The 24,167-nt window shown below is 36.8% G+C and overlaps 1 protein-coding gene across 2 annotated transcripts in view; it reads right to left on the bottom strand.

Annotated features, from left to right (window-relative positions):
• Positions 1 to 24,167, bottom strand: part of Odad2 (outer dynein arm docking complex subunit 2) — a 183,008-nt gene that overhangs the window by 75,361 nt on the left and 83,480 nt on the right. For both annotated transcript variants that reach the window (XM_074056313.1, XM_074056312.1), the window contains exon 18: positions 8,004 to 8,118. In XM_074056313.1, coding sequence (XP_073912414.1) covers positions 8,004 to 8,118 — 115 coding nt within the window. The remainder of the gene's footprint in view (positions 1 to 8,003; positions 8,119 to 24,167) is intronic.

Here is a 24,167-nt window from a genome sequence, read left to right on the forward strand (position 1 = left end):
AATCACATGATTCATGCGTTAATAAGTCTAAAATCGCTTGCAAAATCATCCCCAAGTGAAAAAATGTGGAAGGCCTTCCTTACAAAATAAACAGCAATCTTTCCTAGAAAGCTGAGTTATTAACTTACCTAAATGGGGGAGGGGTGAGGAGGAAGCAGGAAGAATGGGCTAAGATTCCTGCCAAGATCTCCTGCAGCTCTGTTTTTTTTTTTTTTTTTTCTTTCTTTCTTTTACTGCAAGCTAGATACCCTGGTATAGTCAAAAAACATTTGATATTCCTACTCTCCCTCAAATTTACAATGTCATAAGCAAACAATTTTAATTCACCTAAATGCCATGAAACAATGTACAAAATACCAGCTAAAAATGCAAAATTGGATACAGTCAAGTGAAAGAAGTTTAGGATGGTGATATAAATCCCAGGGGATGCTAGATTTCCAAGCCCAAATAGTGTATATCTTTGCCCACATAACTCCAGTTAATCCGAAAAGCAGTCGATTCTAAAACGCACTATTAATTTATGCATTACCAAGGCACATCCCTGGGGAGCTATGCTCAGATTTCTACTAATGAGTCATGGGCAACTTTATTTTCTCTATGTAATAGAACATTCTAGAAAGGCTCTAATGAAATTTTTGTTTCACTTAGCCTTTTTTTTTTAATGCTGTGGAAACCTAATTGCATAAATAAATTTTGATGTAAACTTCTAATAAAACAGAATGCCGTCAAACAAAATCAGTGATATGAAAATGTTTGTAGAGAACCAGCAAGGCACTCATTATTAAGAGAGGAAAACTATTGGCTCTTCATAGCTGTTACAGCCAAGTGTTGAAATCACAGGTAATTTTTTTCCTGTGCTTTTCTTTACTTTCTGGCATTTATATAATTAATATGCTCAAATTTATTTAATTCTTAAAGTTTACAATTCCTTTTAGCAATGTTCTTATAAAAACAACCCCCTAGGGCTTGCCTATCTTGGATTTGGGCACCAAAACAATAGCTACTAGCCACATGTGCCTAGTCAAGCTTTGATTAAAACTTACACCAAATGCAATGGTGCACCCCTGTAGTCCCAGCTACTTGGAGGCTGAGGCAGGAAGGTCATCTTAGCAAAGGAGTCTGAGAACAACTAGTGCAACATAAGGAGAGCCTATCTTTCTATCTTTGCAAAAAAAAAAAGAAAAGAAAAGATTGTCACCAAAATTTCAGTTCTTTCATCATGTTAGTCAGCTCGCCAGTGCACAGTAGCCACATGTGTTCAGCGGCCGGCATATTTATCAGTACATTTTCATCATCACAGAAAGTTTTGTAAGCTAGAGCTGTCTTAGAGCACAGATTGACTGGGAGCTGTATGAATAGTGAGATGCTGTCTATTTTAAATATTATTGATTAATGTGCTCTTTCCTCTTTCTGAGCATATGACCTCTTTCATGCTGTACCTCCACTCTATTTCTGCCTTGGGAAAATAAGTTTTGTGGTAGAAAGCCTCCAGGAGAAAGATCAATATAATATTTAGCTTCTGACTCTGGAAAATAAAACTTCTCAAAAAAGACCAGAGCCTAGTAAATCAGGCTACTTCCTTGAGAAAAGATATAAAAATTTCTTTCTCTCTTATGTCAAGAGCCAGAACTGGGGTACTGGACCAAAGGTTTTCAAAATTTTTACTCACATATTCCCCAATACTTTCTTTCTTTTTTTTTTTTTTGCCATACTGGGGTTTGAACTTAGGACCTCATGCTTGCTAGGTAGGTGCTCTACCAGTTAAGCCACTACACAGCCTTTTTTTTGTGGTGGGTATTTTCGAGATAGGGTCTCAAGAACTATTTCCCGGACTGGCTTCAAACCACCACACTCCTGATCTCTGCCTCCTGAATACCTAGGATTACAAGTGTGAGCCACCAGCACCTGGGTCTCCAATACATTTTTGAAAAGCTGTATGTTCTCCTCATCCCCTTTAAATTGACACTTAAAAGTGCTTTCATCACAAATTTAGTCACAAAAGATGTATTTTGACTCTGTGTATCTGGTTGATTAATTCAACTCACGGAACTGTCTTCCATATTACCTTACCAGAAAAGTCACTCATTATTGTTGAAAGAATCAGCAAAATCAGTAATCTGTGGGTAAAATTCTGACTTACAGTTTTAAAATTCACATAAGGGTATTAATTCAGATCCCTCTGGTAACTTTCTCACTTCTGAATTCACAATCAAAGATAGATGGATAGATAGATAGGCAGGCCATGTGCCTGTTGCCTGGGTGAAATGAGTTGTCCTTTCAGTATTTCTTCCCAGAAGTGTCTTGACTTTGCTGTCACTGGACTCACCTTCAGGAATTTTGAGTTCTAGAACTGTCCTTTTGCTTGGCATTACACAAGATTTTTGTACTAATCAGAGCATTGTGCTTGTAAGATTAAGGAAGCATGAGAGCCACGCCTCTGTCTCCATCTGTGTGCTCTCTCTGCATCTATATAGATACACACACATGCACACGCACACACAGACTCCCCCTCTCCCCATATTAACCGTTCCCTAAATCTGTCTTCTGGGTTTCATATAGTCTCCTTCTCATAACAACTAAGTTTTTAGAAAAAAACTTTTGATTGTCCTTTTCCTCTATTTCTTTCTCTCAATTCATTTCTCATCCCAGGGCCACCTGACTTAAACTTTTCAACTCTCAATGAAAATGGCTGTGACCGATGTCCTCTTTTCAGTTTTCAAAAATAATTATTGTCTTAATGGCCAGCAACACTGTTGAATGCACCATTTCTTTCTTGATTTGGCTCCTTTTTGGGCATTCTCACAATTACTCTCTCCTGGTCACGCTGTCACCCCTCAGTCTTCCTCTTGTCATTGGGGACCTCCTCTCATTCCACTTCCTGTCCCTTTCATTTACCCTCAAAACCCTGATTCTCTCCCATACACTGATGGCCCGCAGACATTACCTGCAGTCCAGAATTCTCCCTGACACCCAGATCCATGTACTCAAATAACTGGACCTGCATGAACACAAACTTACCATCTCTCCCTCAAATCCTGCTCTTCTCATGTTTGGTAATGCTTACAGTATGTTCCTCGTTGTCAGACAACAACAAAAATTATCAAGATCTTTCTTGGCCTTGTCTTCATAGCCAACATTCCATCACTCAAGGATTTCTAATTCTTCTCGATTCCTTCTATATTGACTCGTCTCTCCATTCACACAGCTGCTATATTAGGTCAAATTCTAATTATTTTCATCTCAGCTACTGCACAGCTTACTTAGTACCCACTCATACATTTTCCAGTTAAATTGTACATGTACGGTTATGTTTTCAGTGATTGTTGAGAACCAACTACTCCCTAGAATATTCTTTCCCAAGAAAAAGAAAGGCCTATAACATACTTTGACCCTGTTACTTCTCCTGATGCCTGCCATGTTTTTTGAGTCATCTGGTTGCTTGGTATTGTAACTATACTATCTGCTTTTATTTTATTTTATGGCACTACTTTTGGAAGAATTCTTTCTTAATAATTTAATCAAACGTGAAAACCATATTACTAATACTAATTCATATTTAACTAAAATCTGGATTTTATATGTGCTCATTATTGTTTCTTATAAATTCTGTTTTCTCTTTCTCAGAATCTTTTGTTTTGCTGAAAAATATTCTATCATAATTTAAAAAAAAAAAAAAAAGCCCTTTTTCCAGAAAAGGTTAATGGGAGATAAGCTCCCTGAGTCCTGGCTTTTCTTAAAGAAAAATGTCTTTATTCCATTCTTATTCTATACTTACACTGCAATGTTATTTTTCTAAGATACAGTATTTTTAGGATTTTAAAATTTTCCTTTAAACACAAGAAAGTTTGTTCCATTTTCTTTTACAATGCATTGTGAATGATGACAAGTCTAATGCTGGTGTGATTCTTGTTCTTTTGTAACTTCTCTAATTTCTGCAAATGCCAAGTTTAAATTTGTTTATAGGTATAGACAACTTTGCTTGTTTTCCTACTGAGCACTGAGTATATATGGCAGTGTTGGGGTTTGAACTGAGGGCCATCGCACTTACTAGGCAGGTGCTCGACTGCTTGAGCCATGCCTCCAGCCCTTTTTGCTCGTTATTTTGGAAATAGGGTCTCACTTTTTGCCCAGTCTGGCCTGGACCTGGATCTTCCATAGCTATGGCTTCCTGCTATAGCTGGGATGACAGGCACTCGTTACCACACCCAGCTTTTTCTGTTGCAATGGAGTCTCAAGAACTTTTTGCCTGGGCCTTGAGCCACTGGCACTCTGCCAGGCAAATGTCTCTCATTTAGAGATTAGAGTCTTTCTTCAGCAATTCAGATTGTGGAAACTTCACCTTAACAAAAGACGATTTCTTCCTCTTAATTACTCTCTTCCACTCATGTCCTATCTTCTTTCTTCTTTTACTTTATGGCCTTAGTCATTCACTACACATTAGCTTCCAGATAATTATTTATCCTTATTAATCCTAATATCCATCCATTCTACTAAATTTACTGTTTTGCCAAACAAATGTCATAAACGCTTTCTTCATGGGCACGTGTGGCTCAAGCCTGTGACCCTACCGTCTTGGGAGGTTGAGATCAGTGGGATTGTGGTTCAAGGCCAGTCCAGGCAAATAGTTCATGAGATGCTATCTTCAAAATAGCCAGAGCACAGTGGACTCAAGTGGTAAAGCACCTGCTTTATGAGTGTGAAGCCAGAATCAAACCCCAGTCCTGCCAAAAAAAACTGCTTACTTCCACTGTGACTATTTCTTTTTCCTACTAGCCTATTTGGACTCAGTATTCCCCCTTGGGTCTCTCTAAGGATATTAATTCTGTTCTTTACATCATCTCCATTTTCTCTGAAGTTAGTTCTGCTTCTTACTCTTGATTTGTCTCTTTAATGCCACTCATTTTTCTTAAATATTTGGTGTTGGTTGGATATTTATGAATGCTTACGAATGAAGGAATAGACTGATAGATGAAGAAGCTAATGAGAATTGTGCTCAAAATGTGTATCCACCTTTATCAAATAGACTCCTTCTTGCTTCTGAAACAGTATCATTTACATTTTACATTAATTTTTTTTTCTTTGGCCAGGCACCAGTGGCTCATCTGTGTAATCCTATCACAGCACCCAAAATAACCAGAGCAAAATGGATTGGAGCCGTGGTTCAAGTGGTAGAAAGCCTGCTTTGTAAGTGCAAAGCCCTGAGTTTAAACTCCAGTTCCACCAAAAAATATTTTTTCCTTGCATTTTAATAGAAATCATATTGCATATTTACTTTGGCAACTTTTTTTTAATCTTGCTAAATGTTTGTGGGATTTATCAATATTGATGAACACATTGCTTAAATGAATTCATTTTTCACTGCTGCATTGTATGCTATGATGTGAATAGATTATTATCCTGTATTCATTTTTACATTTTTTGATATGGCAAAAAGGTTTAATAAATGATTTTATACTGTGAAATCTTCTACCCTAGCACATATCACAACACACTTTTTACATTTAGAATGATGTCTAGAGTCATGTAAAATAAAAGCCTTCAGAAAAAACATTCAACAAAAAGAAATAGCCTCTTTTTTTTTTTTGGTACCACTGGGGTTTGAACTCAGGGTCTTGTGCTTGCTAGGTAAGCAACCTACCATTCGATACACACTCCTAGCCTTTTTCATTTTCGCTATTTTTAGATAGGGTCTCATAGGTTTGGGAATTTTTTGGTTTGGGTTTTTTCCAGCTAGCCTTGGACAGTGATCCCCCCCACCTACAGCTTCCCAAGTGGCTGAGACTATAGAACTGCATCACCATGTCCTTGGCTGACATGGGAACTTGATAACTTTTTTGCCTGGGCTGGCCTCGAAATGCAGTCTTCCTGATCTCCACCTCCCAAGTACCTGGGATTATAAACATCAGCCCAGAAAGAAATGGCTTCATGAAGAAAGAGCTTCAAGACAAAACTCTAAACCCATAGAAAAATGTTGAGTAAAGATAAGAGTTGGGAGGCAGAGATAGGAGGATTGTAACTTGAGGCCAGCCCAAGCAAGAAGTAAGTCTATCTCAAAAACAAGCTGGAGCCAGGCCAGTAGGTGAAGCCTATCAACCTTGATATTTGAAAGGTAGAGATCAAGGGATCATGGTTCAAAACCAGCCAAGGCAAAAAGTTGTGAGACCCCCATCTTAACCAATAGAAGAGGATGTGGCAGTACACACCTATCATCCTGCTGTACAGGAAGCAGGCCATGCTGGGCATAAATGGTAAGACCTTATTTGAAAAAATACCTACGGTAAAAAGGGGTGGTGGTGTGACTCAAGAAGTAGAATGCCTGCCTAGCCAATGCAAGACCATGGGTTCAAACCCCAGTACCAACAAATTAAAAAAAAAATTCCTTAGCTGGGTATGTTGGCAAATTCCAGTTACTTACAAGGCAAAGTTTCTGCTGGGTATTTGAAGAGGTGGGGGGGAGAGGAAGGGGTCAGAGTGGGTGGTAAGGGAGGGGATGGGGGCAGGGGGGAGAAATTACTCAAGCCTTGTATGCACATATGAAGAATAAAACAATAAAAAAGGAAAAAAAAGGCAAAGGTAGGAAGACTGAGGCCCAAAGCCATTTGAGCAAAAGTACAAGAACTTATCTGAAAAATAAACTAAAACCACAAGTACTGTGAGCATGGCTCAAGTGGGAGAGCACTTGCCCAAGCATGAGGCCCTGAGTTCAATCCCCCGGTACAACTGAGGCAGGCTAGAATAGGTAAAGTTTGGGACTGACACACATTAACAGCTCCATTGTAATTACAATAAGCTAGAAAAAATGGGAACTTCCTCCCTCATGGATGGGGCACCTGAGAATTTACATAGTATATAGGGAGTTCGCCCAGCTCCTCCCTCTGGCTCTAAGGTCGTTGGAGCCAGGTAATGACACACCCTCACCTGGCTCGGGAACCACCCATGCCCCAACTCATGGAATATTGGAGGGAATCACCTTGTTCTCCCCTTCCCACAGGTTATTGTATGTTTTAAAAGCACCTGAAGAGCAGAAATACTCTCTCTTGGCTTCTGGTTTCCATCTGGGCCCCACCATGCTTTCTTTTGTATTTCTCTTCCCTAGCTTTTAATAAACTCCCTTTACACCCATGTGTCCTACCATGGATGGGATACAAAGAATTTGGAAGTCTTCTGATCACAGACTGCACCAGCACCATTAATAGAACCAAAGTGGGGGAAAAAAAGGTAAGAGAAGCATGCCAGACAGTTGTGATGGTACAAGCCTGCAATCCCACCTATTTGGGAAGATGAGGCACGAAGACCACAAATTTGAGGCCAGCCTGGGCATATAGTGAGTTCAAGGGCAGCCTGGGCAACTTAGCAAGATCCTGTCTCAAATAAAATTTTATGAAAGTTGGGATATGATTCATCAGTAGAACCTTTGCCTAACATGTGGGAGGCCCTGTGTTCCATTCCCAGCAGTGGGAGAAAAATGATAAGAGAAGCAGTTGAAAAAAGATCTTTAAGTTATAAAATTTACAAAGGAGCTAAAATAGATGTCAGAAACTTCTGATCCTGTCATTACTGAAATGCTGTGACCATGACCTTTCTAAGGAGCCACAGATTGCTCAGTGGCCTTTAGCTACAGAGGATAGCTACAGAACAAGCAAGCTTCTCACTACCTGCCCTTCAGTACACAGCAGGAAACTGTAAAGGTTTTCTTATCACAGCAGCGATAAGAACAGACAGGGACATGTCTTCATCTTGATTTACCAGGTACTTGTTTCAACTGTACCAATCAAGCAGAACTAGCAAGCACTGCCTTCTTACACTCTTTTCTTTGGCATTTTTAATCTGATCAAAAAAATGGCATTGCTCAGAAATTATTTTCGTATAAACATTGCTGAGCACTCTTTTCCATCAGACTTATCTGACTAAAATAAGTCAAAAGCAATTAGAGACCTGTGGTGACTTTATTTCATAGCGTATCAGAGAATGAGAAGAGATGGACTACTGTAGTCCTTTCCTACCTTTGCATTTTCGATGCAGGGACATAGGGCCCATGCTGCACTGGCCTTCACGTCTGGGTGAGGGTTTTTCAGCAAGGACCACAGCAAACGAACTCCATCTAAACGATCAATTATCCTATGGCAAAACAAAAATTAGGGGGTCTCAATGCTGACTAGCAAGTGAAAATGAAATTTCAAATAGCTCACCTATTCTGATTGTTTTCTTTTTTTGCTATTTTGCTTGGATTTTTCTTTTAAAACTTGGAGAACAGCAAGATTATACCATGCTGTTGAATTGTCAGCCCCCTGATCTCAGTTTTAAGTTTTCATGACACAAAAAGCAAGCTGCATGATAATTATGATTCACATAAACTTAACATTGAGCCACAAAATTTTTTTAATTAGCTGTACACAGACTGTGTACCTCAAGGTAAAAATACTGGTTTCTTTCATATAATAACATCTAAATACTTTCCAAAACAAATATTTATACCTCAAAGCTGTGCAGTTACCTTTTTTATTTGGTCTATGTTTAATTGACTTACCTTACTGTATGACATATTTTAAACTCTTTCAGTCCTAATCTAGCACTAGGAATTAAAACCATTAGCCCACAGTGCATCCTTTGTTAGGTACAAATAACACATAACTTGTTTTCCATGTGTCCCCTTCCCAGTGAGCCTAACATTGCAGACTGTGTCATAATTACTTAAACATACTGTAATCAAAATATCTTCATGTCTAGCTGAAAAATGAATTACCATCCGAACCACGGCTACACCATCTGTCATCTGTTTATGTATCAATCAGTCCTGGGAGCATAACCTTGTAATAAGGTCCACTGAGTACTTGCAATGGGAAAGACCAAACAAAACTGAATATCCCTTACAAACATGGCTTTGTTCACAAAGAGATAGTAAACTCAAAACAGATGAAAAAAAGATAAAAACATCAAAATTCCTTTGGCTTTTAATCTCCAGCTGAATTAAACCCATGTAGTATTTAGCCACGGATAGAATAAATTCTGCTAGCTTAAAATGCCATTCAAATTCTTCCTTGAAAATTGGCATGTTGAAAAAAACAACTACATTTCTTGATTACCTGAGATGAGTTTGCCAGGGGAAAAATGTATTATTGCAAAGGTTCCAAGTAGGGTATCAATTTTGCATAATCTTGAAAGATGGGTGATGCAACTAACCTATAATAACATGTAAACTGTCTCTTAATCAAATTACTTCAAATAAGAAAAAAGTGCATTGAGAAAGTATTTTAAACAAAGTTTAACTAAATAGCTTTTGTTCCTTAAAACTTTCTGTCAATATGCTGTGAGAAAACAGTTTTATTTGTCACTGAAAGGAAACCATAAAGAAATGTACTAAGAGGCCTGGCACAGTGGCTCAATTCCAGTTACACTGTAATTCCAGATGGTCTGTAATTCCAGCTACTCCAGAGGCAGAGACTGGGAGGATCTCAGTCCAAGGGCAACCAGGCAAAAATTTAGTAAGAATTTCATCTCAATCAATAAGCTGGCTGTGGTGATATGCTCCTTTAATCCCAACTACTGGGAGGTATAGGTAGGAGGATTGAGATCTGAGGCTGGCCCCAGGTCAAAATATGAGATCCTAGTTAAAAAATAATCTACAAAGGACGAAAGGGGGGGAGAGCGGGGGGAGCTGGAGGCGTTGCTCATATGGCACAGTACTTCCCTAACAAGCACAAAGCCCTGAGTTTAAAAGACCGAGCTGGCACCAAAAAAGAAAAAACAGAACAAAAACAAGAAAGAGACACACTGGGAATTTCACAAAGGAGGATCTGTTTTTTAAGCTGAAATTTAAAAGCATTACTGATCTGTACATGCTACTGAAAATGTAATTAATGCTGATCCCTGCATCTCTATTTTTTCACAGAATTTCACAATGAGCAAGTCCATCCCCCCTTCTCATAGGTTTAGCATCACATCTAGCATTGGCTGTTAGACTAACTTGCCATTAGAGTAGAAGTCATTTAGATGGCACCGACATCCAATTTAAAAAAGTAAAAAAGATAATACAGTCCTGGACACCCTTACCCTCAAAGGGAATTTCACAATTAGCTATAAAATTCACTTTTACTTGTTACAGCTAATTTTTTGCACCCCACCCTCACCCCAAATTCTATGCAGTTCATCAGCTCTTTAGTTATAAGACATGAAGATTAGATCCCCAAATACTGGGCACAGGACAGAGTAACAATGTGACAGGAGGGAAACATTGAAAAACATTTGCACACACAGGAACTAAGAAGTCGGGGCGGCAGGCTTCAGAGTTTATTTACTTCCTAATACCTTAGGTGTCTGTCCTACTTCCTGTCCCCTGTGCTTGCACCCTCATCGTGATCTTTGCTATCTCCTGTCAAGATTGCTGCAGAACACACATCACTTGGTTTTCCATTTTTACTTCCTCTCCATTCCATCTTACCCTTAAGAAACGTTCAGATTTTCCCTATAAGCTCCCCATGAGACGGGCCATAAGATATTCATCCTGTGATCACTTGTTGAACAGTTCACAGGGGAAAGATCACTTCCAGGACAGATGTCCCCAATGGCTTCCCATTGACTGCATGGCATAAAAACACGATTCCTAAGCTCAGTATGTCAAATTTTTTAGGAGCTGTTTTATTTCCTCCAATTCCTTCCTTACATACACACACACACACACATTAGAGGTTCTTAGGTTCTATAAAGTCACTGCAAACACTAAATGAGAAAATGCTGAGCCTCTGTGCCTAGGAGAAATATAAAGTTGTCTTCCTGTGAGCCTCTGGTCTGAATACTTTCAACAACGGAATGATATGTAGCCTTGTTTTGTGTGTGCTTCTGTCTAAAGACACCTTATTTGATAAATGTTGTTGAATCATTGTTATTGAACTTATGGCTAATAGCACTACAATTCATGCTTAAAAAAACTCAAAACACAAATATTTCCTCTGCAAGGCACATCACAGCTTTCTAGCACTTAGAAACACTGAACAACATGTCAGGAATATGCTTAGAAGCATTTGAAACAGCAAAATCACCAACCCAAAGCACACAAATGCAAAAGTAACTAGACTGCTAAGGACACCTGTTTACAGGAGGGCTGAAGCAAGAAGACAGGGTTTTACCTTTCTGACCTCAGCTGAAAACGGAGGTATTGGGCTCTAAAATGTCCACAGATGAGCAGCAGGGAACTGTGAAAGTTTATTTGTAAACTTCATTCACAAATAAAACTAAGCAAATGCAAGAATTTCATCTGCAGAGAATCTGAAGATAATGGGTTGAGTGTATGTACATTGTTGTTCAGGAAATGACAGTCTAACTACAGAGAGAGAGAGAGAGAGAGAGAGAGAGAGAGAGAGAGAGAGAGCATTATAATATGATAAACGCTCCCATAGATAGATGTGTGCATAGGGTCCCATGTGAACACAGGAATTCTTCCAATTATCAGAGATGTCCAGGCCATTTCTCTCTCTTACCCAAAGAAGCCATTGTTTAAGATCAAACAAAATCTCCCTGTAATACCTGCTCTCGAGAGGCAGAGGCAGAAAGATAAGTTAGAGACCAGCCTGGCTACACAGCAAGACCCCGTGTCAAACAAACAAAGCAAAACAAACAAATGAAACCTCTTTTGCAAATCCTCTGGTTTCCTTTAAGCTTTTAAATTTTTTGCTATCCCCTTTTCTGGCACTTACAGCACACTGCTTTACCTTGTAGTCACATGTGTACCTGTTTCTCTCCCCAGTTACTACATCACCTCCCCAACATCATGAATCATCTCTTGCAAACATGCATGGTGTCCGCTGCGACAGCCAGAGAATATTGCTTAAATGGATATGAAACTTTATCACGGAAATGGAACTGCCTGGCTGGCAGAATAGCAGTTTTAAAAGAATAGATGCTCGTACTCTGGGTATTTTTAAAAACCCAAACAAACCAAAATGATGCAGCTGTTTGTTGTGTTTCTTGGCCTCTCTTGTTGCATTAACATTTGCCAGGACTTTTAAGAAGTCTGGCTAGCTTGCTTGCCCACTGAGGTCACAAATGTGAACAAATGCGAACAGTTTGTACCCATACCATGGGCATGGGTCAGGTCACAGGGTTGCCTTCTGGCAAAACCAATATGTCTATTTTGAAATTATAATTTTGCATGTTTTCTAAAAATTTCGGTCTTTGCTGAAAGTTACACTAATAAATACTATTGGATGACAACACTATAGCTCCAACTAAGCGTGGCTGGTAGAATAACACAAAGTGGCCCAAAAGAACGGGATGTCCTTAAACCACAGCCTTATGAGATGCAAGTGAAGTCTAACAGGTTTTGAAACTATGTTGACAAACTCAGTATAAAGGGAAACACAGATGCATGTCAGAATTAAAATGACCGTCCATATAAAAACCTCATTGATGAGAAAAAATTTTATTTTTTTAAATCCTCAAAGTTTTAATGTTTCTATCTCTGTGCATTGTTCAAAAGAGGCTACAGAAATTAGTCTTTCTGAGGGACCCATGGGAGGTGGGAGAGAGAAGGAAAATGTTAGAGAATGGAAGATATTGAAACAACCCATCTTTATATGAATATAATATAATGCACTGTACAGTAAGCTGTTGATTATTAGGGGAGCATGGTGATAGAGAATGAGTAATGGAGAGGAGGAGGTTAATTTGATAAAAGCACGATATACACAGACCTGAAGTACCAAAGCAAATCCCTTCGGACAATGAACATACATTTAATTTTAAAAAATGAAGGGCAAGAGGGAAAAATTGATCTTTTCCAGGGCGGGGGTGGGAGGGACCAGTGGAAGGAGTAGGCAGAAGGAAAAGGGGAATGAGGGTATATATGGTGGATGTGAAAATTCATATATGAAAAGAGAAGAATGAAACCTGCTGAAGTTGTTCTAAAAAGGGGGGAGGGGAGGAGAGGGGTAAATTCAACTGAGATATGTTTAAATACACATGTAAATATCACACTGTAGTTCCCTGTACAACAATTATATGCTAATAAAATCACAAAAAAGAGGCTATGGGAGACCGAATTTGTAAAAATGTCATGAAGATAACAGCCTCTAGAGAGGTATGTCAAGATTTCCTTGGCCCCAGTAAGCCTATACTTTTATAGCTGGTGTAAGCAACATGGCTAGAAGACTCTAGCAACTTTTATGCCAGAAAATCACTTGTTCTTAGTATCAGTCGGTATTAAGTGAGAACCAATCACATGCCAGTGACTGCAATCTGTCGAGTGGCACAAAATGCCCCGGTATCCCACTCTTAGAGATGCCAAGTTTGGTCATTTAATTATGGTGGTGATGTTAGCTCTCTCCATTGTACAGATGTATTTTCCCTTTTCACTGAATAACGATCTATAGGGTCATAATCGTCACCCTGAGTCAGTTCTGTTCCAGTAACCTTTCCCTACATTCCAGTGTTAGCATTCATTATCTTTGAAAGAATTATTTCATTGGGAACTGTAAAATAGTAATTTTTCCAAATCTGCCCATCTTCTCAATTTCATTAGCTGGCATTATTATTTAAAGAGTTTCTCTCATCAACCAGACTCAGGCACCCTCAGAAACATGTGGTCAGTGTTTTACACTTTCCCTTTAATGATCGTCATTACCACCACTGAAGCCAGAAGGGATTTTTATCCTCTTTCTCTCTTAATTCTTTCTCAGCATGTAAATTTTTATATAATTAAACCTATCAATTATTTCCTGTCTGATTATGATCTTTATCTCATTTTCAGAATTAACCATAAACAACCCAAGATAATAAAACTGCAATATTTCTATTGTCTTCTTAGAACTTACTCTGTTTACATTTAAATCTTTTAAGTACTTGAATCTTCAATAACAAAGAGGTAGAGCACCAGCTTTTTCTCCTTCAGGAACACTTTGTGATTTTTATCCTAAGTTTTAATAGGTAGTTACTAGATAGCTAGAGCAATAGATATTTATTATATCACTGGCTTCTCTGTTGCACTCCATTTGATCTCAGGTGCTGGTCTGTTTTTATTTGTACATGTATGAACTCTAGTGACTGAACAATACCATGCCAAATGGATATCCTTTCATATGTAATTTTTAGTTTCCTGATAAAGAGACACTTAAATAATTTGACTATAATTATGTACTTATCAAAAGTTTTATAACCACATTCAGAAGAAAGAAAATTCTTTAACTAGGGCATGAAAGCTCTGTGTGTAAAGAACCAATGTAAATGCCAGATTTGAAAACTACAGTATTAGAAATGAAGAGTTTATTCAGCAAACTGGTCACAACAAACGAAGGTAATTATAAACCAAAGACAATAAAGGTATCCGAAGTGAAAATCGAGGAAAAAAAAAGGACAAAAAAGAAATAAAAGCCAGAGTCCAATATCTTAGTCTCCTACTAGACCCAACAATATGGAGTAAGCCTGCCTTATTTGTGGATTTATTACACATGATTTTGTCAAATTACTGTCAAAAAGTAATTTCAGAAATAAAAAATTTAAATTCTCACATGTACATTGCACAGCTCAGATGATGCAGAGGAGCTCTGAGTCAGTTCTGCAATATCTTCAGTTGTGTTTAAATTGTGTGACCTGCTGAGTGTTTCCTTGCCCTTAATTTTGCAAAAATATGCTTCCTTTCCAAAAAGCAAATGACAAGTTGAATATCAGATTAGAAGTTTCTATTCAAAAGGCAACCTTAATGCTTCTTGAGAAAAAAAATCTTCCACAGTACATATATGAAGTAATGAATTTGTACTCAGAATATGTAAAAGACTTCTTCAAATAGACAAAGGCAATTCAATTGAAACTGTACATTAAAGAATATATATATGTGTTCAATTAGCACACAAAAACTATTCAATATCACTAATTATCAGGGAAATAAAAATGAAATCTATAGTGGCTAACCTTTTCATCCTACTAGATTGACTAAAAGAAGATGGGCCATACTAAGCATCAGTTCTGGTTGAACTTCAGTGTGAAGTTGTGGAATCAGTTTTGTGTATTATTTGGAAGTTTCTAACAGCTGAGTGTTTATTATATAACTGAGCATTATTTCACACCAAGAATATGCCAAACTAATCAATAATGACCAAAATCAAGAAGTTGTTTCTTAGAGTGGCCATGATGATTGATCGAAAAATATGGGAAAATCTTCTTGCATGAAGGAAATGTTCTATATCTACTTTTAGCTGATAGTTATGTAAGTAAATAAAATTGTTAAAACTCATCAAACTGAATAATTACATGTAAAAGTGACCTATCAATGTCGAATAACAAAGTCAGATAAAATCAAGCACATACTACATGCTTCCATTCAGATATATTCCAAATAGAAACAAAACTAAACTACATTTAGCAGGAATGCCTTCCCAAGTATAAAGTTACAAAAACAAAAGAAGATACTGAAATAACTATAAAAGCCAAGAAAGAAGCAACCTTCAGGTTGAGGTGCTCAAGTCTAGTCCAATGGGTAGGCTGTAAGGAGGAAAGGCAGCACACAGGGCTCACGGTGATGATAGTACTTCTAGACTTGGACGGCAGATAGAGATATCTTCCCTTTCTAATGATTTACTCATCTACTTTCCTTTAGGTGTATTATACTTCACAAATTAAAAGTTTAAAACTGTTTTTATTTCCTTGTAAACACACATACACATACTGTCTCACATGGGGCACAGTACTGACTATTCAGCTGTTAACTCGAGCACATTACACTCACTGCATACAACATATAAGGTGGTGAAACAAAATCTACATAATCCTCAAATACAAAGTGCCTCAAAGCTTGTTTTAGAATGAGATTTGGAAGATTAAACAATTTACTTCATTCCTTTTCATTTTCTGTTTTTGTATCCCAGTTAAATCTACATCATTTCAAAGCACAAAGATGAAAAACAAAGAAGATATGAGATAAGGAAAAATGTTGTTACTGATATGAACATTTGAAACATATACTCTATGTCTTGTATAAACTCCAAAAGGTCATAAACACTGATTCTGTGGCAAAAGGAATAACTGGAAAGCCACAAAGAGATTAAATCCCTTCTATATACAAATAAGCATAACTCTACTTTTCTTCATCGTTAGAAAGAACAAATAAATTCAATGTAAAACTCTTTAAAAACTATGTAAATGCAACATCATTATTTTCAAACCACAGAGGACAGGAAATTTAGAGCTACAGATTCCATGGTAAGTTTTTAATACTATCCTTGTGTGTATGTTTTATAAAAAGAGTCTTTCATTGCATGGGCTGTGTAACAATCAGTTCAACAAATGTTTATTTTACAATGTGTGGAAGGAAAATATTTTATCAAATAAATTGTTGGAAATTAGTATGTCATTTCAATAAATGGTTACATAAGACTCCTTAAAATCTTGGACATTCCAAAATGTGAATAAAACCACTTTGACCTAATTATCCTCTAAAGAACATGAAATTTGGCCAGGCATAGTGCCTGTAATCCCAGCTGCTTGGGAGGTGGATATTAGGAGGATCAAGGCTCATGGTGATCCCAGGCAAAGAGTTAGTGAGACCCCCCCCCCATCTCAACACACAATCCAGGTATGGTGGTCCCAGCTACAGGCAAGCAGAGGTAAGAGTATCATAGTCTGAGGCCAGGGCAAAAATGTGAGACCCTATCTGAAAAATAAGTTTAAAAATGCTGGGGGCATGGCTCAAGGGCTTGCCTAGCAAGCACAAGGCCCTGAGTTCAAACTACAGGACTGTCAAAAAAACCCATGAAATTTAACTCTTTTTTAGCAAATACTTTTATTTGAAACCTGTTCTTTACATTTGAAGGTGACTTTCTTATAATACAAAACTTAGGACACTAGGATTTCAGCATGCTTTGAATTCCATATGCTAGACATTTATGTAAAAGAACAGTAGAGACTGAATAAAGCCCAAAGATACATGAGCTCCTAATATCTTTTTTTTAACTCTGTGGGAAAAAGTGGGAATCAAAGATATAGCTAGCAAGACTGTCCTCAAAGCATTTATAGAAAAAGAGTTTTAATTTATAAGAAGTTCTTATTGAGCCATGAGCCATTCTTAAAGATTCTCCCAGAAAACAAGCTCAAACAATTAAAAAATGACTGCAAAACTTCAGCAAAAAATGGATGATTTAGTTGGGCTGAGTATAGTGGCTTATATCTATAATCTTAGCTTATACTAATATATATATTAGTATGCGTATATATACACATATGTACATAAACATATGTAAATGTTGATTTAAGATTAAAACAAAGGCAAAATACAGGGTAGAGTAATAATGTGTGAATGTTCAATATCATGGAAAATAGAAATAATACATTTTAAAGATGAGAGAAAAAGAAGGAAGGAAAGAGAAAAATAGAACCAATGCATTGATTACTGTACAGACAATAGCTGTGAGTTAAAAGACACCAATAAAAATGGAGAAACTAGAGCTGGCAGAGCAGCTTAAGCAGTAAAAGTGCCTGTCTAGGAAGCATGAAGCCCTGAGTTCAAACCCCAGTATTGCCAAAAACAAAGCAAGACAAAAATGAAGAAACTAAATAGCTAATGGCTCAATCAGAAAGCAGCAGAATGAAAACATTAGAAAAATTTGTAGATACAAGGTAACCACTACATCAAGAACACAAGCCTTTCTAAACAACAAAAAATTTTTTGAGCAAGGACTATAAGTCTGATAAAAGAATCATACTAAATAAAAATGTAAATAACTTTAAAATATTATGGCATTGATACCATTTTAGTCATATAAACAAGTATGTGTGAATGGGTTTAATTCACTTATTAAAACATAAAATATGTTTAAGTTGGCTCACAAAGCAAGACCCATCTATATATTATGTATAAGAGCACACTTAAAGGGATTCAGAAAGACTGAAAAATAAAAGGGTAACCAAGGCATAACAGGTGTATGGAAACAGTAAGAAAGCTGGGATAAAGACCTTGCTACTATGCCAAGTAGAGATCAAACCAAAGTGACATGTTTGTTACCAAATGTGACAAAGTATAGCATTTGGACTGTTAAAAGTCACAATCCACAAATATTAGAAATAGTTATGCACCAAGTAATACAGCTCTTGCCTTTAGGAAGCAAAAAACTACTTGCTATGTAAGAAGACACAGGTAAGAGCACACACTACTAAGAGATTTTGTTACATCGTTTTCAGTTATAAAACAGATCAAGGAATGCGAGGAGGGGAGAAATAGGAGAATGGTGGAGGGGTGAATTCAAGCATGATATATTTGATATATTGTAAGAACTTTTGTAAATGCCACAATGTACCCCCATCCTGCACAATAAAAATTTGACTTCCTCAAAAAAAAAAAATCAAATGCACACCAACATAGAAGCTCTTAAGAATATACTTCAAACTCTTCCCTGTTGGTAGAATATAAATACCCATTCAACATTCACAAAAATTCATCTTCTATCAGTGTCATATTAGTGGAAATAAAATAATCTACACACTCTGACCAAAAGGCTGTATAATATAAATATCTAACCGAAAGAAAAGGATCTTCCTTAGGGAATTAAAAAATTCTATTAAACTACTCCTGTGGTAAAAGGGAGATATAAATGGAAATTCTTAAAAATGATGATAGGATATACATTTAAGGACTTGCCAAAGGAAAATTCATAGCACAAACTACTTTTAGTACTTTTAAAAAAGAATTCAAATAAATGGCATAATTTCCCTGCTCAAAAAAGTTAGAAAAACAGCAAATAAATCAAAAGAAAGTAATAAGGAAATAATAAAGATAAAATAAGAAATTTATGAGGTAAAGAATGGAACAGTATATTCAATTAATAAAGTAATCTTTTATGGGAAAGATTACTAGCTAACTTCATCAGGATAAAACACATACAAAATTTGAAATGGCAAGAGAATAACTACCATAGAAGCAGATGAAATTTAAAATCATAGGACACTACTTTGCATGCCACTATTTAAATAAAAATTTGTTCTATTTGTTTCTGAGACAGTATCTCATTACATAGCTCCATATTGGCCTGGAACTTGCTATGTGGCCCAGTCTGGTCTTGAACTCATGATTTCCTGCCTCTACCCTCGATGCTGGGATAATAGGTATGTGACACCATACTTAGCTTCAAATAAATTTGAAAACCCAAATGAAATTGATGATTTCCCAAGAAGACTCACTTTGCTAAAATTGACTCCATTAGAATAGAAATCAGAAACAGGGCAGTTTCTACAAAAGAGCTAGAGGAAACTATTAATAAAAAAGCAAACTCATGAATTGCACAGCAGACTTCTACCAACCCTTCAAACCCAGATAATCTCATGGCTCAATAAATTATTTCAGAGTACAGAAAATAAAAGAAGATGTCTTGATTCCTTTTTTAAAGCACGTATAACATTGATAGCTAGATTTGATATAGATTTTTTTTAAAAAATCAGAAAAAAAGGAAAGCTATAAACCAATATCAATCATGAATATCATTATAAAAATACTAAATAAAATATTAGCAGAGTCCTAAGCCATACCAAGGAAACAGTAACTCATAAACAAGTGAGACATATTCCAGGATTGCAAGGTTGGTTCTGAACACTACTGGGGCATGATCCAAGTGGTAAAGCTCCTGCCAAGCAGGTTCAAGGTCCTGAGTTCAATCCCCAGTAACAAAAAAAGCCATTAATACTATTCACCATATTAACAGGTAGAAAGGAAAATCACAGCAAAATGTAATCTCCATAAATACTCAAAGCCTTTGACAAAATCCAGCGCCTACTCCTAATAAATAAAAATTTGAAATACAAATTGAGAGACACTTTTTAATATGATAAAGTGAATATATGTTAGACCTAAAACCACTACTTTACTTTACAGGGAAATACTAAAGGCATTTGTACAAAAATTAGGAGCAAGGTAAAAAGACTCACCATCTCCATTACTATCCATCAGTGTAAGTACTAGGGAATGAGATTACACAAAACAATTTGAAGAATAAGAATTTATAAAGAAATAAAAATTCCTTTAGAATATTCTAGAGAACTCAGCAAAACTTTCTGTAAAGATCTAAACAGCAAGTATTTTAGTTTTGTGGGTCATTCAGTCTATGGAAACTATCCACTTCTGTCATCATAGCACAAAAGCAGCCAAAGATAATATATAAATGAATGACTGTCACTATGTATCAATAAAACTTTATTTACAAAAACAAGATTTGGTCTATAGACCATACTTGTCAACCAGTGCCCTAGAGAATAAACAATAAAATGAATTCAAATGATAAAAACATTTTGCAAAGTAGCAGGATATGGAATTGACATGCAAAATTCAATAGTGTTTATAAGTTCAAGGGTGTCATGGCTGCTACAGTTTAGATCTGGATGACTCTTAAAAGCCCATGTGTGAAAGCTTTGGTCCCAACCTGATAGTGCTGTTGGGAGGTAGTGGAATCTTTAAGAGGTGGAGCCTTAATGGGAGGTTTTAGGTCATTGGAGGTGTGCCTTGGAAAGGATTATGGGACCCTTGTCTCTTCCTCTTCCTGTCCCTTTTTCTTCTGTATTGGCACACAAGGTGAACAGACTTCCTCCATCAAATGCTCCTGCCAGGATCTCCTTCCTTGTCACAGGCCCAAAAGCAACAGAATCAACCAATCATGGACTAAAACCTTCAAAACTGTGAGCCAAATACATCTTTTCTCTTTATAAGCTGATTAGCTCAACTATTTGTTACAGAAATAGAAAGCTAATTAAACTATTTTTTCTACAACGTAGAATAAAACTAAACCATTTACATCATCAACAAAGATGATTAAATAATTAGGAATGAAGTGAACAAAAATAAACAAAATCCACATGAAGAAAATTTTAGAACACTTCAAAGTTAAAAAACTGGACTTGAGCAATGGAAAGTTTGTATAATTTTACTACGGCTCTGTAGGGTGTGAAGATTAAGAGAAGCTGGGTGAAAGCACATGGGAACCCTCTGAACTCTGTTTTGCAACTTCTCTGTAAGTCTAATTTCTATTTCAAAGTTAAAAAGAAAATTTAAAAAGTAAAGTTCCTAAGGTATGGAAAATAAAACGTAGATATTTCTGCAGTTTTTAGCTACAATATTTTAGATGTTTGACATTTTATAGCATTCTGTTAGAAAATTATATTCCCCCAAACACAAGTGTTAATGGTTTTTTGCAATATTGGTGTGATTTTTATATACTTGAAGGCCAAATTACCTCCAGATGACTTCAGTACATATCAAATAGAGACATTAAAAGTCAACAAGACAGGAAAATTCACATGAATTTTTCACAAACAATACTTCAGTGTATTTATTATTCTGTTTTAGATCCTAGGGAGAAGAACTATTAATATGAAACAACTGAGTTTTGAAAGCCAATGGAGACTTACAAAACCATAGTTAAAAAAAAAAAAAACCACTTGAGGACTGAGGGTGTGGCTCAAGTGCTAGCAAGCTCAAGACCCTGAGTTCACACCCCAGTATCGCCCCCCAAAAATTATTCTGGCTGAGAAGCATATTAGGGATGAGAGTTGCTTATGTTCTATTGTGCAAAGTTAGTACAACCATGCAAAGAGTTTGTGTGTTTATCCTGCTACATGACCTAAGTTTTAGCCACAGCCACAAATCACTAACACATAACACTGCTAATCATTAAAATGAGTTCCAACCCATGAATTATTTAAAGAGAGGTATATATCATTTCCTTACATCTAAGTTAAAGCTCAAAGATGCAATAAATCCTAAACTTCTAGCAATAATAGCCATGTCTGAAATATGATGCCTAAAGTAATATCTTTTGGATTCTTACCAAACTCAAAATACTGGTTTCTAAAACTAGCTTAGTGTGTTTATAAAAAAAAAAAAAAAAACACTTGTGGGAAAGCTACACGGACAAACAGTTGTTGTGCAAGCAAGGGCAGTTAGATGCTGTATAATTTACTGTATAATTTGGCACATTTGATCAATTTCTTCCCTTTAAACACTCTCTTCCTTTTGTTTTTTCAAAAACTCACTCTTGTAGTTTCCCTCACAGCTCTTTGGCTGATCTTCTCACTTTTTTTATAGCCATCTTTTTGTTGTTCATTCATGGTCCTTAAAAACCGGGCTCAGGGTTTGGGTTTTGACCTTCACTTTTCCCTCAGCTGTCTATTCCTCACAATCCCTCACGTTACCCATGACTTCAGTTCTCAAACACTCAACTCTGCCCAGCCCACATCTTTATCCTAAGCTCTAGACTTCAATATCCAATTGACAGGCTGACATCACCACTTAGATATCCCACAGAGACCCCCACGTCTACTGAATCATACCTGAACTCACCATTCACCCATCATATGATAATTGTCCATTGATTGCCTACCCTGAGCCAGGTTAAGCACTGAATGAAATGTATATTGATGAACAGATTGAGTCTCTCTCCATGTGAAGGTTAGGCTTCCTTCAGTAGTCTTCCACCATCAGTAAGTAGCACCATTAGCCATATGGGTACCCAAGCCAGAAACCTGAATAACATCCCTGACTCCTCACCTCTCCTCTCTTACTCCTTTCCTTCTTCTCCTTTATTTTGAACTAGCATACATTAATATGAGAGTTTTTCATTGTCGTAATTCCATACATGTGCACAGTATACTTTGAGCAAGCTAACCTCCTTATTACATTCCCATTTCCCCCTTTCCCTCCCCCCTTATGTATAGTGTTTCATGGGTTTCATTATGCTGTCTTTGAACATATACATGTAACATTCTTGGATCCTTTTCTCCACTCCGTATCCTTTCCTTTCCCCTTCCCCTGCCCATTAATCCCCCATCAGACCATCTCCCTTTAACATTCATGTCAATTATTATTATTGTCACCACCATCATCACTTTAGGTGTAGGCACCACACATGAAAAAAAGCATGTGATATTTGGTTTTTTGAGCTTGGCTTATCTGACTCAAAGTAATGATCACTAGTTCCATCCATTTTCTAGCAAATGACATAATTCTCTTTATGACTAAGTAGTATTCCATGATTATACACACACACACACACACACACACACACACACACACACACACACATTTTCTTTATCCATTCATTGGTGTTGGCACCTTGGCTGACTCCACAGTTTAACTATTGTGAGCAGAGTTGCAATAAACATGGGTCTGTATGTATCTCTCTCATGTATTCATTTATATACCTTTGGACATATGTCCAAGAGTGGTATGCTGTTGTCATAAGGTAGATCTACTCTTAGTTTTTTGAGGGACCTCCATACTGATTTTCACAGTGGTTGCACCAGTTTACATTCCCACTGTTATGTATGAGGGTTCCTTTTTCCCTGTATCCTCTCCAACATTTGCTGTAGTCTTCTTGGTTGCCAGTCTGACTGGGGTGCGGTGGAGTCTCAGTGTCGTTTGATCTGCATTTCCTTTATGGTCAAGGATGTTGAGCCTTTCCTCATGTGTTTATTGATCATTTGAATTTCTTCTTCCGAATCGCCTTTCAACTCACTTGCACATTTATTAATTGGATTATTTGTTCTTTTGCTGTTTAGTTTTTTGAGCTCATTGTATATTCTGATATTAATCCTTTATCCATTGAATACTTGGTGAAGATTTTCTCCAACTTTGTGTTGTCTCTTTGATTCCAGAAACAGTTTCTTTTTGTGTGCAGAAACTTTTTAATTTGATGCAGTCCCATTTGTCAATTCTTGCTCTTGTTTCCTGAGTAGCTGGTTCTTATTCAAAAAAATAATTACTTAGGCCTATAGGCTTATATCTTCCAGAGTTTTCCTTATTTCTTCTTATAGTAGTGTCAAAGTTTCAGGTCTTATGTTAAAGTGTTTGATCCATTTGGCATTGATTTTTATACAGGATGAGATAACAGTCTAGCTTCCTGACTCCTCACTCCTTGACAACTCATGTTAAGTCATTCACATGGTCTCATCCATTCTTTTCCTTCAAATTTCTTTAATCTGTTTTCTCTATTTTTCATTACATTATATTCCACAGGATTTATCTCTGGCCTGAAATGATCACAAGTTTTCTTGTCTCTACACATTGAAACCCTAAAATGACTCTGGATTGACTTTAAAACAAAATCCAAAAAGAAAAAAATATCCCAACTTAGCATGACATACAAAGGCCTGAATACATACATGTCTATTTACATGTCTTTGCCATAACCTCAAAGCTCCTTGATTGC

Source organism: Castor canadensis, chromosome 15 (genome assembly GCF_047511655.1).
Source record: "Castor canadensis chromosome 15, mCasCan1.hap1v2, whole genome shotgun sequence".
NCBI classification, from domain to species: Eukaryota; Metazoa; Chordata; class Mammalia; order Rodentia; family Castoridae; genus Castor; species Castor canadensis.